Source organism: Aquarana catesbeiana, linkage group LG11 (genome assembly GCF_042186555.1).
Source record: "Aquarana catesbeiana isolate 2022-GZ linkage group LG11, ASM4218655v1, whole genome shotgun sequence".
In the NCBI taxonomy this organism is placed as follows: domain Eukaryota; kingdom Metazoa; phylum Chordata; class Amphibia; order Anura; family Ranidae; genus Aquarana; species Aquarana catesbeiana.
The window spans coordinates 30,396,420-30,418,067 of NC_133334.1; the positions used below are offsets into that span (position 1 = coordinate 30,396,420).

At 44.8% G+C, this 21,648-nt stretch overlaps 1 protein-coding gene across 2 annotated transcripts in view; it reads right to left on the reverse strand.

Annotated features, from left to right (window-relative positions):
• OSBPL5 (oxysterol binding protein like 5) overlaps window positions 1–16,581 on the reverse strand; it is a 209,883-nt gene extending 193,302 nt beyond the window's left edge. For both annotated transcript variants that reach the window (XM_073604157.1, XM_073604155.1), the window contains exon 1: window positions 15,865–16,581. In XM_073604157.1, the coding sequence (XP_073460258.1) occupies window positions 15,865–15,879 (15 nt within the window). In that variant the 5' untranslated portion in view covers window positions 15,880–16,581. The remainder of the gene's footprint in view (window positions 1–15,864) is intronic.
• Between the last annotated feature and the right edge of the window lie 5,067 nt (window positions 16,582–21,648).

The window sequence follows — 21,648 nt, forward strand, 5'->3', positions numbered from 1 at the left end:
TATATCAGGGTTCCCATCTCATTAGAGCACCCCCTTACATGAGTGTCCCCTTCTTGAATCAGGGTTCCCATCAGAGCCCCTCCTTACATCACACTCCCAATGAAGGTCCCCCTTACATCAGAACCTCCCTCTAATCAGAGTCCCCACTTACATGAGAGTCCCCTCAAACACCTAAAAAATAGGGCAAAACAACATGCTTAAGCCTGCATCCATCCTTAGGTGTTGGTATTTGGGAGTTTCCATTATTGCCTGCCTGATAAAAGGTTGTCCCTGGGACAGGAAGTCAGAGGAAATCTCTCTAATGGGGTCCCAGTAGTACACCCAGCAGGGGTTCTAATTCTCCCCAACTCTATCCAAACTTAAAAAAAAAGAATTGCCATTCCATACAATTTAACATGTTAAATCGTTTCTGAGTTCAGTGATTGGGTTTCCGCCTACTTTATGTGACGGGTTGTTGGCGGCATTGAGTCATGCGAAGGTTGCTCTGACCTTGTGATGTAATTATGTAGCGGATTGTAATCTGTGAGTACGTGAATGGTGCATACACGGCCACTATATACCTGACTCCCACAAGATCATTTAAAGGGCTTCCTAGTCATGGAATGAGTCATTCCTCATCTATACAAAGACGAACGATTTCCCCCGTTGTTTGTCATTTCACTTTTCTAACTTAAAGCCGTATTAAAGCCAAAAGCAAACATTTATTATATTGCGGCTTACCAATTCTAAGATGTGATGGCTGCATACGTTTCCTTTTTTTAGGTTTTCTTTCTCGTGCTCATCTGGTGATCTGGCCAGTAAGGCTCCATTGACACTTGTGCGACTTGCGACTTCAAAATCGTGCGATTCCCAGTGCGATTTTACATTGCGACTTCTGACGGCTTTGATGTGACTTTTGGATGGGCGATACTTGGATGCAACTTATGGCTAAGGAGCAGGCGGTCGCGGGGTCCTTAACAACCAGTGACTAGCAGGTTGTTAAGGAGTGGGAGGCTGCCGCGTTCTTAACAACGACCTATCAGCTGTCAGCGGCCCCTCAGGTCTTAAAAATGTTTTTTTTTCTAAACGGCGTGGGATCCCCCTACTGATTTTGAGGGGAACCCCACACCAGAATGTAAAATAAAAATGGTGTGGGGGTCCCACCCAAAATCCATACCAGACCCTTATCTGAACATGCATCCCGGCAGGCCAGGAAGGGGAGGGGCAAGCAAGCGCCCCCCTCCTGAACCATACCAGGCCACATGCCCTCAACATGGGATGTGCTTTAGTGAGGACAAGGGCCTATTGCCCACAACCCTGACCCAGTGTTTGTGGGAGTGCGGGGGGAGACGTTTTAGAATCTGGAAGCCCCCATTAACAAGGGGGCCCCCAGATCCCAGCCCCCGCATATGAGAATGAGTATGGGGTACATAGTGCTCCTACTCATTGACAAAAAAAAATAGTGTAAATAAAGACAGGAGCCAGTTTTTGACAAGTCCTTTATTAAAAAAAATAAAAATCGTCCCCCCCCCCCCCGGTGTAGATCCATTGTCAACCCCGATTATTGCCGCTCTGCCGACCCGCATAAAAAAAGGAGGTCCGCACCCGACGCTGGTTCTGGCCAACTGACAGCTCCACTTCATAGCTGCCGCTAAATGCACTAAGGGGTGGGGATCCCCCGGCCAGCATTCATCGTGATTGACGTTGGGTCTACTTTGGGAGACATTTATTTATTTATTTTTCTGTTTTTTGAATAAAGGACTTGTCAAAACTGGCTATGTGTTTTTATTTACTTTGAACATTTTTTGGTGAATGAGACGGGTACTATGCACCTCATAATCATTCACATGGGGGGGACTGGATCTGGGGGCCCCCTTGTTAAAGGGAGCTTCCAGATTCCGACAATTCACTCCCAGCATCCCCACAACCTGGCCAGGGTTGTGGGAAAAAGGCCTGTGTGCTCATCAACATGGGAACAAATTGCTTCCGGGGGTGGGGGGGCACACCCCCATGTTGAGGGCATGTGGCCTTGTATGATTCAGGAGGGGTGGGGCACTTACTCGTCCTTCCCCCCCTTTGCTGACCTGCCTGCATGCTCGGATAAGGGTCTGGTATGAATTTTTTTGGGGGGGCCTCCAAGTCTATAGCACTGACGCCGCATGTAAGTCAGACCCAATTAGTGGGTGAACTACTTTGAAGTCGCTGCATGCTCGAATAAGGGTCTGGTATGAACTCTTTTGGGGGGGCCTCCACGTCTATTTAAAAAAAAATACATAGGGGTTCCCCTTAAAATCCACATCCATTCTTTTGTTTACAATCAGCTGTCAGCGGGGAATCCCCCTGACTGCTGGTGAGTCATCGGTTGTTAAGGACGTGGCGGCTGCCCGCTCCTTAAAGACCCGCTATTCACCGATTATTAAGGACGCCGGCAGACGCCCGCTCCTTAACGACCATGTTGTTTACTGGTTGTTACGTATCCGGCACCCGCTTGCATCCTTAACAACTAGGGTGTGCCTCCAAAGTCAGAACAAAAACCGTTGCATGGAAAACATTGAGGTGCGACTTCCATGCTAATTTTGAGGCTTAACATTGAAGTCTATAGCACTGACGCCGCATGTAAGTCAGACCCAAGTAGTGGGTGAACTACTCTGAAGTCGCTGCAACTTTAAGTCGCATGGATATGAACGGTACTCATTGGAAAACACGGGGTGCGACTTTTATGTCTAAAGTCGCATGACAAGTTGCACAAGTGTAAATAGAGCCTTTTTCTTTCCTTCAGCAAAACAAGCTGTCTTGCAAATCTAGAAATTAGAGGCATGAGACAAACCAATTGCCACTGGCAGGGGTGCTTTCAATGATCAGCTTTTATTTATTCATGTAAAATCTTTATCCCAAAAGGACAAACAATGTTATAAAGTGTGAGCTGGAGTTTGTCTTCATTTTGATAGTGTATCTAAATCTTCTAGTACATCTAACACTCCCCTCCCCCAGACTGACAATGCTGCTGTCTGCTGTGCCTCCTGTGCTCCTTCATCCAGAGTTGAGTCTCTCTAATACAGGAGGTGTGTTACTGGCCAGATCGCAGGTTAAAACAGAGAGCAAAAAGCCTAAACAAAAAAAAAAAAAAAAAAAACTAAAGCAGCCATCACATCAGATTATTACACAATGATTATTAAGCGGCAATATATGACATTTTGGGGTTCCGGATTATTACCACTTTAAGGATCACTGACCTTTTATATATAATTGTCCTTCAGCCATTCTTTAATAACAATCACCCAGTTCCTGTTCACTGATTTAGAATAATTATGACATTTTTGTTTGGTGTTTTCAGAATCCAATGTACAATACCGGAAGAATTTGTTTAAAGCTGAACAGCAGATAAAAGGCACGAATGAATGCAGCTCTGTTTCATTAACACATATATAAGTGGCGGCCGCTCCACTAGGGGCGCCGCCCCCCTAATCCATGTGCCCGGCCCCTAATCTACATGCAGGGCGCCGGACACATGGATTTCAATGGAGTTTTTTTTTTTTTAAGCACATGATTAGAGACTGAGGCTCTAATTGGCTTAAAAAAAGGGTGGGCTCGGGGCGCAGAGCACTGTGCCCTGAGCCCACCCAGTTGTGTGACAATAGCAAATTAATATTCACTATTGTCTTCCTGCTTCTCCTCCTGGCCAATCAGGAAGCAATTGGCCAATAGGAGAAGCAATCGTATTGGCTGGGAGCAGGGGAGGAGGCGCCGAGGAGGAGACGCAGGGGCTTGCGGCCTGAATAGGGTAAGTGCGGGGCGGACAGACGGACGAGCGGGGGGAGGGGAGCGTTTGTTCACTGATCAACCAAGAGACTGGGGTGGGGGTGGTGGTTGATCTGACCGACTGACCAAACGAACGGGGGGGAGGGGGTGTCGGGTGTTTTTTTTACCGCCGTCCCCAAAAAATAGAGCAACAGCCGCCATTGACATTAATACATTTACTTTGTTAAGTGAAACCTCTGTACAGCAGGGCTCAGAGAGGAGGAGGGGGCAGAAAGGAACAACCAGGTGCTGCAGTGCAAGGGGCATGCTGATAGGAGGAGAGAGCAGAGAGAATAAGGGTCCTTTCACATGGGCTGTCCTGTCGTTTTTTTTAGGCGGACCTGATCGGATGCTCCATTCACCCTTACGGAGTGGCGGATGTCGGCGGTGACATGTCCTCTGACATCCGCCGCTATCCAATCCGATCCTGTCCGCCAAATCCAGACGGATGGTGGCCCTATTTTCCATCCATCTGGCGGATCAGATGGGATTGGATGAAAACGGACGGGTGGTCCGTTTCCACCCGATCTCCCCATAGAGGAGAGCGGGATCGTGTCCGTGTCTGCTCTGCACAGTGAGCGGAGATGGACCTGTCATCCGCCTGCTTAGTGAGGACCAGTAGTGGAACGATCCCCCCCCCGCTGAGCAAGTGGACTCCACAAAAACGGAGGCAGCGGCACCCATGTGAAAGGGGCCTAAGAGATAAGCTCATCAACCTCCGGCTTCACCTTTCACAGTCCACATGAAGGAGGTGAAGGTGTGTGTGTTTGGGGGGGGGGGGTGGATTGTAAGTGAAGGGAAACTGCAGCAGGAAAGATCAGGACTGTGCTGCAGGGTATACATCATTGTCCCATACTTGTAAACTGATCTGGAAGACAGCTTTTTCTTTTGGAAAAAAAAAACCCAACAGACTTACATAAATGTATGACTCAGAGGGTTGGCCGTGTCATTGCCAACATCCCTTGTAATTTTTAGAACTAGATGTGTACCTCAAAATGGGATTTTAAGGGCAATGCAGAATTGGCAGTGTTGAATTATAGTTAAAAAGAAGTTTATTGATACAAAAACGAATAGGATATACATGAACATACACATTGATCTAGTTAAGAATAATTATAAAAACATTAATTATTCTTAACTAGATCAATGTGTATGTTCATGTATATCCTATTCGTTTTTGTATCAATAAACTTCTTTTTAACTATAATTCAACACTGCCAATTTCTGCATTGCCCTTAAAATCCCATTTTGAGGTACACATCTAGTTCTAAAAAAAACCCAACAGACTTACTGTCCAGATCACCAGATGAAAATAGAAGAAATAAAGCCTAAAGAAAAAGAAAACAAATGCAGCCATCACATCTAAGGATTGGTAAGCTGCAATATAATAAATGTTTGCTCTTGGGTCTATCATACCTACTAACTTTTTGTGATGGGAATGAGGGACACCTATCAGCAAAAGTATGCAGGGATAGGACACACCCCTTGCCACGCCCCCTCAAAGGAGAATTGTACAAAAAAAAAACAAGATTGGTTAAACCCACAAGTACTTCTTTTTACCACTACTATTCCTTTATATTGGCTTTTGGAATTTACAAATGCAGCAATTTAGGAATCAGATGAAAGGTTTAGCGCTGGGAAACTCTTTTTGATAGATAAAAAGTGCATTTTATATACAACTATATAGATCAGACCAAAATGAGGGACAAATGAGGAGGACAGAGGGACATTGCTCCAAATCAGGGACAGTCCCTCGAAATGCCCCTCTATGTTAGCCTATGGGGTTAATTTACTAAAGGCAAATAGACTGTGAACTCTGCAAGTACAGTTGCTCCAGAGATTAGTAAATCAGGTAAAGCTCCACTTTGCAAAAAAAAAAATCCAATCACATGTAAGGGAAATAAAACAAAAAAAAATAGCATTTTTGCCTGCACATGATTGGATGATGGAAGTCAGCAGAGCTTCCCCTCATTTACTAAGCTCTGGAGCAACTGCATTTGCCTTTAGTAAATCGACCCTTATGTGTCCAGGCACATTTAGAGGCAGAAAAAGAAACACACCGCCAGTGTGTTCAGGAGAGGAGCTTCTGGGCAGAAAAAAACACCAAACACGCAAAAAAACGCACAGCTACGCACCATAGGTGCATTTGTGTGTTAATACATTCTACTGGCCAGAATAAAATAATATATTGGCCAATAGAATGCATTAACACCAAACGCATAATTGCACATAGGCGTTCGGGGGACGGAAAAAGGGTCCTGTGTGCCTGAAGCCCAGGGGCCAATTCACGCTATCTGCGATGACAGACGTTTTACTGCATTGTAAAACACTTGTCATCGCAGGGACACACAGGGACACACAGTTGTTTCCTATGTGTCCCATTCACACTGCAAAGCAGCCTAGTACTTCGCTGCAGCATGCTGTGGTGAAATGCAGACATGCTGCATTTTATTGCAGCTCACCGCCCAAATCACACTGCAATGTCGGGCAGTGCAGCGCATTGCGCCACCCGACATTGCAGTGAATGAATTGTACATTTTGTACACTTCAAATAAAGGGAGCGGCACAATGCAATAAATCGTGCATCCCACTGCCCCCCTAGCACAGCTCAGATTCTCTGCGATTTCACGGAGGTGCAGTGTGAACGGGCCCTTAATTTAAAATTGTCGCCTGTAGTACCTTTTCTTCACCACAAGATGTCCTCAGGTCTCCTGGGTTTCCTGAGGTCTCCTGAGCAGCATCACTCAACCAGAAGACTGAAGACAGACTGTGAGTGCGACGCGTCATGACCCCGCCTCCCCCCAAGCGCAGTGCCTGCGTTTACATTGTATTTATGAGGAAAGTGGGCTGATGTCATCATGCCAGAGCCACTCTTTGCATCATCCAGAACCGCCCACCACTGGGAGAAGACTGGAAGAAAGCCCGGCAAGCACATGACTGGCAGAAGACATCAAGAAAAGGTAAGAAAAAAAAAAAAGGATCACATACTGACGGCCAAAAGTCTTAAAGTGATTGTAAATGATCACCTTGTAAAACAACCCATTCAGTTTAAAATAGAAATGAAAGGTAAAACATGTATGCATAGATATAAAAAAAAACATTATAAATACCTTTTTTAAGTGATTACATTCCCTCTATTCTTAGCTTCATAAGAGCTGGGGGGAGGAGAAGCAGCAGTACACTGAGCTTCCCAGTGAATGGCTGTGCAGAGGGGGAGTGTCAGGACAAGTCTGATCACTGGAGGAGAGCAGCCTGAGTTCCCAGCATGGCTAGAAAACTGATCACGGTGTGTTCCCCTGCCTAGTGTGGTCAGTTTTTAATAGGAAAGAAGAGGGACTGGCAGAACACCAGGAATTTCACACAAAGCAAGCAATACAAAGAGAACAGGCAGGGACAGATTAAGAGCACCATGGGCCTTGTGCTGAAGATTTTGGTGGGCCTTTTTATGGAAATAAATAAAATGAAAATGCAAACATTTTTTGTTAAAACGAACTGAAGCGTTTGTGAACCCCAAAATAAGAATATATAGATTCTGGTCCCTTAAAGCGGATTACACAGCACAGAGTTTGTATTATGTAATCTGCCCCCCCCCCTCTAATCTGTAAAAAAACCCCTGAACATTGCACTTCCTGTATGGCCTCTCTAAACAGACTACGATAACCAGGGCTGCTCCACCCTGATCACCGTGGTCATAGTGCCTCCCTCCGTGATAGGCTGCCCTGATCTCCTCTCTCCCAATCACCACCCTCCTTTCTGCCAGTCATCTCCCTTTGAATGTCTCTGCCCCACCCCCCCTGCCGCTGTTATTGTAATAATAAAATCTTAAATTTGTCAGTGAGAGATAGAAGGGTGAGAGAGAGAGCGGGGGAAGAGAGAGAGGGCAGGAGGGAGAGGGTGAGAGAGAGAGGGCGGTAAGAAAAAGAGAGGGGTAAGAGAGAGGGGGTGAGAAAGAGGGGTAAGAGGGAGAGAGGGAGGGTCAGAGAGAGAGGGGGTAAGATATTGAGAGGGGTAAAAGAGAGAGGGGGGGTAAGAGAGAGAGGGGGTAAGAGAGAGAGAAGGTGAGAGAGAGGGGGGGTAAGAGAGAGGGGATGAGAGAGAGAGGGGTAAGAGTGAGAGGGGGTGAGAGAGAGAGGGGGTGAGAGAGAGGGGTAAGAGTGAGAGGGGGTGAGAGAGAGAGGGGGTGAGAGAGAGGGGTAAGAGTGAGAGGGGGTGAGAAAGAGAGGGGGTGAGAGAGAGGGGTAAGAGTGAGAGGGGGTGAGAGAGAGAGAGGGGGTAAGAGGGAGAGAGAGAGGGGATGAGAGAGAGGGGGTAAGAGGGAGAGGGGGTGAGAGAGAGAGGGGGTGAGAGAGAGGGGTAAGAGTGAGAGGGGGTGAGAGAGAGAGGGGGTGAGAGAGAGGGTAAGAGTGAGAGGGGGTGAGAAAGAGAGGGGGTGAGAGAGAGGGGTAAGAGTGAGAGGGGGTGAGAGAGAGAGAGGGGGTAAGAGGGAGAGATTGAGGGGTGAGAGAGAGGGGTAAGAGGGAGAGCGAGTGGATGAGAGAGAGAGGGGGTAAGAGATTGAGAGGGTGCTTTTGGGTAGTTTTAGTTGGGTAGTAATGCATAGCGTGTCACAGCAAGCTGTGGGTGGAGCCACATTGTGGTAAGAGTGGGAGGGGCTGCCCTACACGCAATGCATGGGAATGCGCCCGCTCTGTCCCATCTACATGATGTGAGTCTTCCATTTACCAACCATGTAACCAGGCAAAGTACGGCTACATCTTAATGTACATGTAAATTTAATGATTAATATCTCATATAAGCTTAGATTGGCCCCTGAATGAAAATGGAAGGTGCACTTATGTTGGAGCCCATCACCCCTGAATAAAAATGCTGAGCCCCCTCACTCCTCTCCTGTACATTACATTAATGTATACACCATTCATCCATAACATTATGACCACTGACAGATAAAGTGAATAACATTGATTATCTCGTTACATCTCGGCATCTAAAAGTGGGTGGGATATATTAGGCAGCAAATGAACATGTTGTTTGTCCCTGAAGTTGATGTGTTGAAAAAATGAGCATCACAGTTTGCTGTGTTTGCCCATACACCCTCTAACAGGAAGTGGCTGAACAACAACTTTCATGGCAGGATCACCAGGGATTATTTTAATGCAAAGTTGAAGATAAAAAAATATTAGAAAACTCTTCTATTCACCATTCATTTGAATTGGTCATGTTTGGCGATGGTATCAAAATGCTGACCCACAGAAACTTGAACAGGTTGCGTTCTGCAGCGGGACCACCAGCGGTTTGCACAGCATCCCAACCGCAGGATGAGCAGCTGCATACCCTGGTATAGGTGGGTGGTTGGGAGGCAGTAAAGTTGCGGCTGCAACCTTGCACTGATTTTACCCCCCCCCCCACATCCTCTCCACTCCGACCATCCATATAAATGAGCCCTCAAGATATTTAGTGGATACCTCCAACGCGTTTCGGTGGAGAGCCACTCTACCACTTCTTCAGAGCTAACATAAAAACAATAAACAACTATAAAAATGTATATTATATAATATCTCATCAATTATATTATTATTATTCAGGATGTATATTGCGTCAACTGTTTGTGCATCACGTTACAAAATAACAGACAAAACAGGTACAATACAATTGGATTACGAGGACCCCACTCCAGAGAGCTTACAATCTAAGAGGTAAGGGGAGAAAAATGGTATAGTATATAGTAATCCATATGTATAATCCTTATCTATAAAACAAAAATAGTAGATAATATAAAATATTAATAATAGATAAAATAAACTAATAATAGTAGATAATAAAATAATAGTAGATCATCTAAAATAATAATAGTAGGTGATAAAAGTGTAAACTGTGAAAGCTCTATACTATACAATTTAAAGAGCCTCAATCTCAGCTGCTACATACTGTGTACCAAATCCCAATTATATAAACCCTGTAAACATAAACAAACTCTAAACAATGTATCACTCCTAAATTTCTCCAATCACCTGCGTTGTTATCAAATTATAAAAAAAAAAATTACATCAAATGTGATACAAAAAATAATTCTTTTGCAAATCCAACTTGGTGTTTCACGCGGACTTTATTATGCAATTTGGAGCAATGTTGGCCAATCAGGGACTGTGGCACTCTGGGGTGCTCTCTGGATTCCCTTGGGGTGCAGCACTGGACCCAGTTTACCCTCGATCAGTATCATGAGTTGCTATTGGTGGGGGGCAGACACCCTAACATCCAATAGCTCTGTGATGGGGGTGCTGTGTGATTGGGGGAGGGGGGGGGGGGTCTGTGATGAGGGGGGTCTATGGTGATAAGGGGGGGGGGGCAAAAATGTGTTTGTATGGCTCTGATATGAGGACTCCTATGTGATAGGGGGGGCGCATGCTGGGTCGTGCGGGGAGGTCAGTGGCTGGTGAGGCACTGACTAGTATCAGAGCCAGATAAACACAGGTTACATACGCCGCGATCGTTAGAGCGAGAGCAATAATTCTAGCACTAGACCTCCTCTGTAACTCTAAACATGTAACCTGTAAACATTTTTAAAGCGCCGCCTATGGAGATTTTTAAGTACTGAAGTTTGGCGCCATTCCACGAGTGAGCGCAATTGTAAAGTGTGACATGTTAGGTATCTATTTACTCGGGGGGGCTCTGATGCAAAGGGGGGAGGGCTCTGATGTGAAAGGGAGGCTCTGATGTGATGGTTTAATATGAAGGGGGGACTCTGATATGAAAGTAGGGCTCTGATGTGAAGCCAGGGGCGGATCCAGGGGGGGGCAACGGGGCAATTGCCCCCTCCGAGAATGAGGGTGACAGTGCGGGCGGCTCTGGGATGACAGTGCGGGCGGCTCTGAGGATGACAGTGCGGGCGGCTCTGAGGATGACAGTGCAGGCGGCTCTGAGGATGACAGTGCGGGCGGCTCTGAGGATGACAGTGCGGGCGGGCGGCTCTGGGGATGACAGTGCGGGCGGCTCTGAGGATGACAGTGCGGGCGGGCGGCTCTGGGGATGACAGTGCGGGCGGCTCTGAGGATGACAGTGCGGGCGGGCGGCTCTGGGGATGACAGTGCGGGCGGCTCTGAGGATGACAGTGCGGGCGGCTCTGAGGATGACAGTGCGGGCGGCTCTGAGGATGACAGTGCGGGCGGCTCTGAGGATGACAGTGCGGGCGGCTCTGGGGATGACAGTGCGGGCGGCTCTGGGGATGACAGTGCGGGCGGCTCTGAGGATGACAGTGCGGGCGGCTCTGGGGATGACAGTGCGGGCGGCTCTGAGGATGACAGTGCGGGCGGCTCTGGGGATGACAGTGCGGGCGGCTCTGAGGATGACAGTGCGGGCGGCTCTGAGGATGACAGTGCGGGCGGCTCTGAGGATGACAGTGCGGGCGGGCGGCTCTGGGGATGACAGTGCGGGCGGCTCTGGGGATGACAGTGCGGGCGGCTCTGAGGATGACAGTGCGGGCGGGCGGCTCTGGGGATGACAGTGCGGGCGGCTCTGGGGATGACAGTGCGGGCGGCTCTGAGGATGACAGTGCGGGCGGCTCCCCAGGTGACAGTGTGGGCGGCACCACTAGTGACAGTGCGGGCGGCTCGGTCGACTCGGTGAGTGGGCAGGTGAGAGAGGGGGGTAGCTGGGCAGCTCTGTGTGTGACTGAGCGGGCTGCTGGCCAATCAGGGAGCCGGCAGGCAGGGGAGCAGAGAGATGACATCTCTCACCACCCTGCGCCTGCCCTGCATCCTTGCAGTTCCGCCCTCACTGTGAAGGCAGCTATGGGCAGCAGAGAGATTACATCATCTCTCTGCTGCCTGACTCTGGGACATAGCAAGAGACCACCTTAGCAGGAAAGTGACACGGCAGGTGACAATCCGCATCTGGTGACAGGTGACGTGTCAAGTGACAATTCGCAACGTGTGGCAGATGACGTGGCAAGTGACAATTCACAATGTGTGGCAGGTGACGTGGCAAGTGACACTTCACAACATGTGGCAAGTGACGTGGCAAGTGACAATTCACAACGTGTGGCAGGTGACGTGGCAAGTGACAATCCACATCTGGTGACAGGTGACGTGGCAAGTGACAATCCGCATTTGGTGGCAAGTGACAATTCGCAGCATGTGGCAGGTGACGTGGCAAGTGACAATCCGCAACGTGTAGCAGGTGTCGTGACAATTTGCAGTGTGTTGCAAGTGACAATCCGCATTTGGTGGCAGGCGACGTGGAAAGTGACTCCAACTGATTCTGCGTTATGGTGAGTTTAACTATTTCATTGTATATTACAATGTAAGAATGGAAATAATGTGCTTCAATCATCCTGACACCATAATAACCATGGTGCCGTGATGATTGAAGCGCCAACACCAGCCATTTCCCAGATAAATTGCCCGCAAAAAAAATGTATTTTCTGGCAGTGCCCCTCCCGAGACTTGACTCTGGATCCGCCCCTGTGTGAAGCGGAGCTTTTAATGTTATTTCATCAAGGTGGTTATGTGCATCGTCAGGTTTCCCAATGATAAATGACATTTAAGGTAAGTCTATAATTAGGCTTACCTGTAGCTACCCAGGATATCTCCTAAACTGTTCAGGTTTTCCCTGTATTTGCATGTGCCGACATCATCGGCACATGCGCACTGAAGCAAAGTGAAGCAATGGCACGTACGTGCCGTTGCTTCAGTTAGACTGTGCCGTTACCATCGGCTCCCGCGCTCATGCGCGGGAGTGACGTCATCGCTGCTCCGGCCAATCACAGCGCCGGAGCCCGCAATTCCCGGGAAGTAACTCCGGGAGTGATGTCGACGGCCAGAGCGGTGAACGAGGACCACTGTGGGAGCTTCGATCTCAGGTAAGTAATACATAATGAGCTAGTATGCTATGCATACTAGCTCATTATGCCTTTGTCTTGCAGGTTTTTTTTTTTTTTTTTTTGTGGGGTCTATAACCACTTTAACCGCTTCCCGACCGCTTCACGCAGATATATTGTGGCAGAAGGGCACGTACAGACGCGCGCCCACCGGGAGCTCCATGAGCGTGATCGCGGGAATACCCGCGATCGTCTCACGGAGAGAAAATACGGGGAAATGCTGATGTAAACAAGCATTTGCCCGTTCTGCCTCGTGACACTGATCTCTGCTCCCTGTAATCTGGAGTGGTGATCAGTGTCGTGTCACACACAGCCCCTCCCCCCCCACAGTTAGAGCACATCCCTAGGACACACTTATCCCCTACAGCGCCACCTAGTGGCCAACCCCTTCACTGCAAGTCACATTTACACAGTGATCAATGCATTTTTAATCACGCTGATCGCTGTATAAATGTGAATGGTCCCAAAATAACGCCAAAAGTGTCCGATCTGTCCGCCATAATGTCGCAGTCACGATAAAAATTGCTGATCACCGCCATTACTAGTAAAATTTTAAAAAAATTTAAATGCCATAAAACTATCCCCTATTTTGTAGGCGCTATAACTTTTGTGCAAACCAATCAATAAACGCTTATTGCGTTTTTTTTTTTACCAAAAATATGTAGAAGAATACATATCGGCCTAAACTGAGGTAAAAAAAATGTTTTTTTATATATTTTTTAGGGATATTTATTATAGCAAAAAGTAAAAGATAATGCGTTTTTTTCAAAATTGTCGCTCTTTTTTGTTTATAGCGCAAAAAAAAAAACCACAGAGGTGATCAAATACCACCAAAAGAAAGCTCTATTTGTGGGGGAAAAAAGGACGTCAATTTTGTTTGGGAGCAATGCCGTACGACCGCGCAATTGTCAGTAAAAGCGACGCAGTGCCGAATCGCAAAAAAGTGCTCAGGTCTTTGGCCAGCCAAATGGTCCGGGGCTGAAGTGGATAAGATTCAAGATAGCCCAGTATAATAGGCGTGCGCACAGGGTGTGCCAGGTGTGCCTGGGCACACCCTAATCACCCTGTGCAATGCATCTTCCCCCTGCTTAACCCCCATGGAAGCTGTGGCTACAGAAAAAGAGACTAGGAAAGCTCTGTCCTCAGTCCCTTTTTCTGCTATTTCACCAATACCCCTCAATGGGGCTCCTAACACATTGTAAAAAAAATAATATTTTTTTTGTTTTTAATATTTTATTTTGTTATTTTTTACAATTTTTTAAAATTATTTTTTTCATAATTTTTATTTTTTATTAAAAAAATATTTTTAAAAAAATAACAAAATAAAATAATCAAAACAAAAAACTGACACCAACACCATCCACTGCTCTACTGCGCATGTCTGTTTGAACTTTGGGGTGCACACCCTAATGCAATAGGCTGCGCACACCTATGCCCAGTATCATGATGCAAACTGATCATAGTACATCCATTTATATATATCACCCCCAAGTGGTTGTTGTTGTACATTTTAATATTTTGCAATTAAATTGTGTTATCAAAATAATATATCACATAATTATATTATTATATAATAACAGTATAGATAACAATCATCATCATAATAATAATAATAATAATAATGGTTAATAACAACAACAATAATAATATTGTTGCTATTATTGTTGTTATTATTATTATTATTATTATTATTATTAATAATAAATAATAATAATTATTATTATTATTGTTATATACATTGTTGTTGTTATTATTATCATTATTAGTCATAAATAATAATAATTATTGTTATATACATCGTTGTTGTTATTATTATTATTATTATTATTATCATTATTAGCAATAAATAATAATAATTATTGTTATATACATTGTTGTTCTTATTATTATCATTATTAGTAATAAATAATAATAATTATTGTTATATACATTGTTGTTGTTATTATTATTATTATTATCATTATTAGTAATAAATAATAATAATTATTGTTATATACATAGTTGTTGTTATTATTATTATTATTATTATCATTATTAGTAATAAATAATAATAATTATTGTTATATACATTGTTGTTGTTATTATTATTATTATCATTATTAGTAATAAATAATAATAATTATTGTTATATACATAGTTGTTGTTATTATTATTATTATTATTATCATTATTAGTAATAAATAATAATAATTATTGTTATATACATTGTTGTTATTATTATTATTATTATTATTATTATTATCATTATTAGTAATAAATAATAATAATTATTGTTATATACATTGTTGTTGTTTATTATTAATTATTATCATTATTATTTATAAATAATAATAATTATTGTTTTATACATTGTTGTTGTTTAATATTATTATTATCATTATTATTTATAAATAATTATTGTTATTTACATTAATATACAAATTATATATATACTCTGTTTGAATGGGGAACTGCAGAGCTCAGGACGATCCTTGCAGTCCCACAAGCACTTTAATCTTCAGGTTGCAGAACTCTGCATCCCCCCCCCCCCCCCCAATCCATCTCTGCAGCATCCTACCACTTCCTTCCATATAACCGGCATCCACAGCCCCCCCCCCCCCCCCCCCCCCGAGCACACCGAGGAGTTCACAACTCCAAACTTCCACAAGTCATTATTCATCACCATCATCGTTGGGCTCTCCGGTAGATTGGGTGCAATGCAGTATCTAGTCTATCTCTCTCCCATGGATTCCAGGAGAACGGTTCCCCGCGTACCTTGTAAAGGCATCCAGCTGCCACCAAATAGCACATTGTTCCTTAACAAAAGAACTGCATTAAACGGCGTCTCTGCAGCTCGGGAAAACGCTCCCATTGTGCTGAGATAAAAAGCCTTGACTGATAAAAAAAAAAAAGCGACTTCCCACTTGAAAGACTCTACACAAGACCTCAATTTGCCATAAGGCAAGAATAATAATAAGCCCTTTCGCACACGGGAGCGAGATCATTTGTTACCACGTGGCACCAAGGCGTGTGTTTGATGCGGCGGATGGCAGTAACCCCTAGTAACCGGTCGCCTTCTTTATGGCCAACGGTGATGAGTAATGGGTCGGTATGGCTTACCGCACTTTGCACACCATCATTGGTCTTTGTAGATGGATGGACCACTTGGTCTTTTGCCGCCACTCTTCTAGCTTTCTACGGTTTGCTTTCCAGGAATAGGTCTTAATTCTACTTACCGTACAGCAGGGCATGAGTGGGCTCTTCCAGCGCAGGTTCCTTCTAGCCACAGGCGGAGGAGGACCTCTTGCTCATTTTCCTGATTGCTGCCCGTTACGGGATTTTTCTTTTTTTTTTTTTGGAGGCCAGCCAGCACAAGGGATGACTGAACGGCCAATCAACGGGCAGAAAGCTGGCAGACTGCACGGAGCTCTCTGTTCATTAGCATCGGTTGCGGAGCTGTCAAGGGTCTGGTACCCAGAGGAAGCAGATGCTGGCAACACCTGACGTGACGGGGGAGAGCAAGGGGGGGACAATTAATCTGGGATCTCTAACACAGTTTTTGTCAGGGAGAGCCGAGCGAAGGGCTGAGATGGGGAAGAAAAGAGGAGACGCAGAGACAGATAGCGCAGCAATATGGTAATGGGACCAGCAGATCAATAAGTGGGACAAGCACTCTCTGTATTAGAGATAAGGTCAGGCTTACAGCATGTCCTCGAATAGAGAACATCCATCACTGTTCTGTGTTCAGTCTGAATTTATTTACTCTGAGAATTACTGGAGCATAGTCTTTTTTTTTTTTTTTTATGAAAAGCTCTACCCTCTAGTTTAGGGCTCATTCACGCATGTGCTGCTAAAATGCACGCATGAATGGGCATTGCCAAGACACGTGGCAACGTGCATGCCTCTACATGTGTTGCATTGGCATTCAATGTGAACAGAAACCCATTGATTTGTACGGTAGAGCGCAACACAACACACCATAACGCATACACTATTTGTCAAAAGTGTTGGGGCGCCTTCCTTTACACGCACATGAACTTTAATGGTGTGACAGACCCAGCCGGGACAGAGGCTTTTGGAGGGGACTGAATGCCAGCCTCTTGCCAGCCGATTATGGGCCATGGCATTTGGGGGAACGGCGCTCTTTGTGAGCTTTATGCCTGGTATTACTTTATATTCAGGTCCATATCCCCCAAGACACACAGATTCTGGGGACCCTGGATATGCCATTGTGATGGGAGTCACTAATGGGGGCACAAGGTGAATGAGAACCCCACTATGATCTGTGCTAGTCAGACTCAATGCTGTATATATGTATATATAATGTGTGCTGTCTCATTATGTTGTGTACTATTTGCTGTGCTAGTTTGGGGTTGTATTCCAATGTTCCATTGTGTCTGATATTCTGGGATGTGTATCTCTATGGAGGGAGGGGGGATTCCTCCAGCAGCCCCCTGCTGATAAGACTGTGTACTGATGAGAAGTTTGAACACACCTGACCTGTGTGTCTATTGTCATTGGACGGTTTAACCCGCCCTCTTTTCCAAGGGTGGGGGGAAGAGTCTCTGAGTTATTTTATCTGTTGTGTCCATGTGTGAAAATAAATGAATTGATTCCTGCTTGACCCTCAAGACAGAGCATCTTGTCTCGTATTTGGGGGAGAATTATTTGTATGGGTTCCTGGTTCGGTTGATGAAAGTGTTCGGTAGCTGACTTTGTGTTTGGGTATGGAATGTCCTAAACGACTTTAACCCCTTTCACACTCGGGGTGTCGTTACAAATGGCATCCCAGTCTAAAGCCTCGTACACACGGTCGGATTGTTGGCCAACAGAGCGTCAGACTTTTATCCGAAGGGCGTGTCCTGGGAACCTGTCTTGCCTACAAACGGTACACAATTGTCGGCCAACAAACGCGAACGTAGTGACGTATTACGAGGAATTGCAGCTCTTGAGCGCCACCCTTTGAGCACCTTCTGCTAATGTTGTGTTTGGTGAGTATTAATTCCGAGCATGCATTTTTTTACTTTTTCAACTTTTGTGTGACGGACTTGCGTACAGACGATAGGAAGATCTGACAGCAGACCGGAAAATTTACTAGCCTGCCATTTGTTGGGGGAAATTTGGACAACAGTTGTCTGATGGAGCGCACTAACGGTCGGATTTTAGGCCAACAGTCTGTCATCACACAATTCCCTGCTGAAAATCCCATTGTGTGTATAAGGCTTAAGTCTGTAGGGTTCAGTATTGAATTGGCCCACCCTTTGCACCTATACCAGCTTCAACTCTTCTGGGAAGGCCATCCACAAGGTTTAGGAGTGTATTTTTTATATATTTTTTTATATATTTTTTATGGATTTTATTTTGCCTAATATACTCCGCTGATTGTTGATGGAGGTTTTTGAATAAAGCTTTTTACATACTACACCATGGAAGCTTCCTATCTTTTCCTTTCCATGAGGGAGCCATTGTGAACATTCTACCTATTAGAAAGCTACCTATATACCCGGATCCGGGAATCTATTGGGATAACCAACGGAAACCATCCTGTAAAGCCCGCCAGATCAACGTGGAGAAGAGACTGTGAAAGAGACATCTTATGCTGGTTGCCCCTCTACGGGGTTGTTGTATTTGGTGAGTGGGGATCTGAAGGGGGAGCACTAAAGTCACAGGAATTACCCGAGAGCACCTAAGTCACGAAATTGTTTGGAATACTGGATTTGAACAAGTTCTGTATCTTATGGACTATTATCACTGAAAAAACTATTGGTTTCCTTTGCACTTAATTTGATCACATTATGTTTATTTGATATTTATCTGGGTAACATGCACTTCATTTGATCACATTATGTTTATTTGATTACTATATTTGGGTAACATTTTCTATGTATGCTCACTTATGTTTGTTCACTTTGCACGGTTAGCAGAGTGTTTGGATATTTTGGCAGAAGAGCACTTATAAGGTTACACACACATGACTACCTAGTGGTGGTATACGTATCACAGTCACAGGGGCTCCAGCCCACACCCCTTCTAATTAGGCCTGAATGAACTATCTTCAGGAATATTATTTTTGTTGATATATGCAGGTGTATATGGATGTATGTGTGTATGTCTAGTTATAGACATAAATACTCTTACGGTAACAAAGTTTGCTCCTGTAGCTACCAGGTACCTTATTGGGGCTCATTGAGGGAACCACCCGTGTACATTATTAACACCCCTCCCATTCAGTACCCCATAGGAAGCGCCACAACCCTTGTTTATAGATATAAGGTTTAGGAGTGTGTCTATGGGAATGTTTGACCATTCTCCCAGAAGCGCATTTGTGAGGTCAGGCACTGATGTTGGACGAGAAGGCCTAGCTTACAGTCTCAACTCTAATCGATCCCAAAGGTGTTCTATCGGGTTGAGGTCAGGACTCTGTGCAGGCCAGTCAAGTTCCTCCACTCGAAACTTGCTCATCTATGTCTTTATTGACCTTGCTTTCTGCACTGGTGCGCAGTCATGTTTGAACAGGAAGGGGCCATCCCCAAACTGTTCCTATAAAGTTGGGAGCATGAAATTGTCCAAAATGTCTTGGTATGCTGACGCCTTAAGGGTTCCCTTCACTGGAACTAGGGGGCCAAGCCCAACCTCTGAGAAACAACCCCCACACCATAATCCCCCCTCCACCAAATGATTTGGACCAGTGCACAAAGCAAGGTCCATAAAGACATGGATGAGCGAGTCTGGGGTGGAGGAACCCAGAAGAGTCGATGCTGTTATAGTTGCAAAGGGTGGGCCAACTCATTAGTGAACCCTACAGACTAAGACTGGTATGCTATTAAAGTTCATGTGCATGTAAAGGCAGGCGTCCCAATACTTTTGGCAATATAGTGTGTGTGTGTGTTTGTATATATATAAAGTCTACACACCCCTGTTAAAATGTTAGGTTTCTGTGATGTAAAAAAATGAGACAAAGATAAATCATTTCACAACTTTTTCCACCTTTAATGCGACCTATAAACTGTACAACTCAGTTGAACAACAAACTGAATCTTTTAGGTGGAGGGAAGTGAAAAAAAAAACTAAAATAACGTGGTTGCATAAGTGTGCACACCCTTAAACTGATACTTTATTGAAGCACCTTTTGATTTTATCCCAGCACTCAGTCTTTTTGGGCATGAGTCTATCAGCATGGCACATCTTGACCTGATAATATTTGCCCACTCTTCTTTGCAAAAACACTCCAAATCTGTCAGATTGCGAGGGCATCTCCTGTGCACAGCCCTCTTCAGACCACCCTACAGATTTTCAATGGGATTCAGGTCTGGGCTCTGGTTGGGCCATTCCAAAACTTTATTCTTCTTGTGGTGAAGCCATTCCTTTGTAGATTTGGATGTATGCTTTGGGTCGTTGTCATGCTGAAAGATGAAGTTCTTTTTCATGTTCTGCTTTCTAACAGAACCCTGAAGGTTTTGTGCCACTAATGACTGGTATTTGGAACTGTTCATAATTCCCTCTACCTTGACTAAGGCCCCTGTTCCAGCTGAAGAAAAACAACCCCAAAACATGATGCTGCCACCACCATGCTTCACAGTGGGTTATAGTGTTCTTTTGGTGATGTGCAGTGCTGTTTTTGTGCCAAACATATCTTTTGGAATTATGGCCAAAAAGTTCAACCTTGGGTTCATCAGACCATAACACATTTTCCCACATGCTTTTGGGAGACATCAGATGTGTTTTTGCAAAATTTAAAATTTATCGTGCCACTCTACCCCATAGCCCAGACATATGAAGAATACAGGAGATTGTTGTCACATGTACCACACAGCCAGTACTTGCCAGATATTCATGCAGCTCCTTTAATGTTGTTGTATGCCTCTTGGCAGCCTCCCTGACTAGTTTTCTTCTCGTCTTTTCATCAATTTTGGAGGGACGTCCAGTTCTTGGTAATGTCACTATTTTCTCCACTTGATGATGACTGTCTTCACTGTGTTCCATGGTATATTTATTTGTGTACCCTTCTCCTGACTGATACCTATTTAACAATGAGATCCCTCTGATGCATTGGTAGCTCTCTGTGGACCATGGCTTTTGCTGTAGGATACGACTAAGAAATGTCAGGAAAGACCTACAAGAACAGCTGAACTTTATTTGGGGTTAATCAGAGGCACTTTAAATGATGGGAAGTGTGTACTGACTCCTATTTAATTGTATTTGTTTGAATGTAATTGCTTAATTCTAAACACAGCTACAGGGTGTGCACACTTATGCAACCACTTTATTTTAGTTTTTCATTTTAACTCCCTCCCCCTAAAAGATCTCGGTTTGTTTTTCAACTGAGTTGTACAGTTTATAGGTCACATTAAAGGTGGGAAAAGTTCGGAAATTATTTATCTTTTTTTGCATCACACAAACCTGAGAATTTAACAGGGGTGTGTAAACTTTTTATATCCACTGTGTGTATATATATATATATATATATATATATATATATATATATATATATATTGCAACTTACCGGTACTTAGATTTGGTGGTTGCATTTGTTTTTTTTTTTGGGGGGGTCATTCACACCAGCAACCAAGCTGAACGGACAGCCGCTGGGAGTAATAGTATCAATGCATCGATTCTGGGGCATCGCACTTTTTTTTTCCCCCCTTTTTTTTGAGACCTTTTATTAAAGGAGTTGTAAAGTCAGAAGGTTTTTTATCTTAATGCCTTCTGTGTGCAGCAGCCCCCCTAATACTTACCTGAGGTCCCTCTCTGTCCGCCGATGTCCATGAGTTTTTCAGCCATCCGAGATTCTCCCTCCTGATTGGCTGAGACACAGCAATGGTGCCATTGGCTGTCGCTGCTGCCAATCAAAGTAGGCTAGCCAATCAGGGGACAGCGAGGGCGGGGCCAGGGCTCCATGTCTGAATGGACACAGGGAGCTGTGACTCGGCTCGGTGGGGCCCCCAAAGCAAGCTGCTTGCTGTGGGGGCACGGAACAGGAGGGAGGGGCCAGGATCGCCGAAGAGGGAACCGAGAAGAGG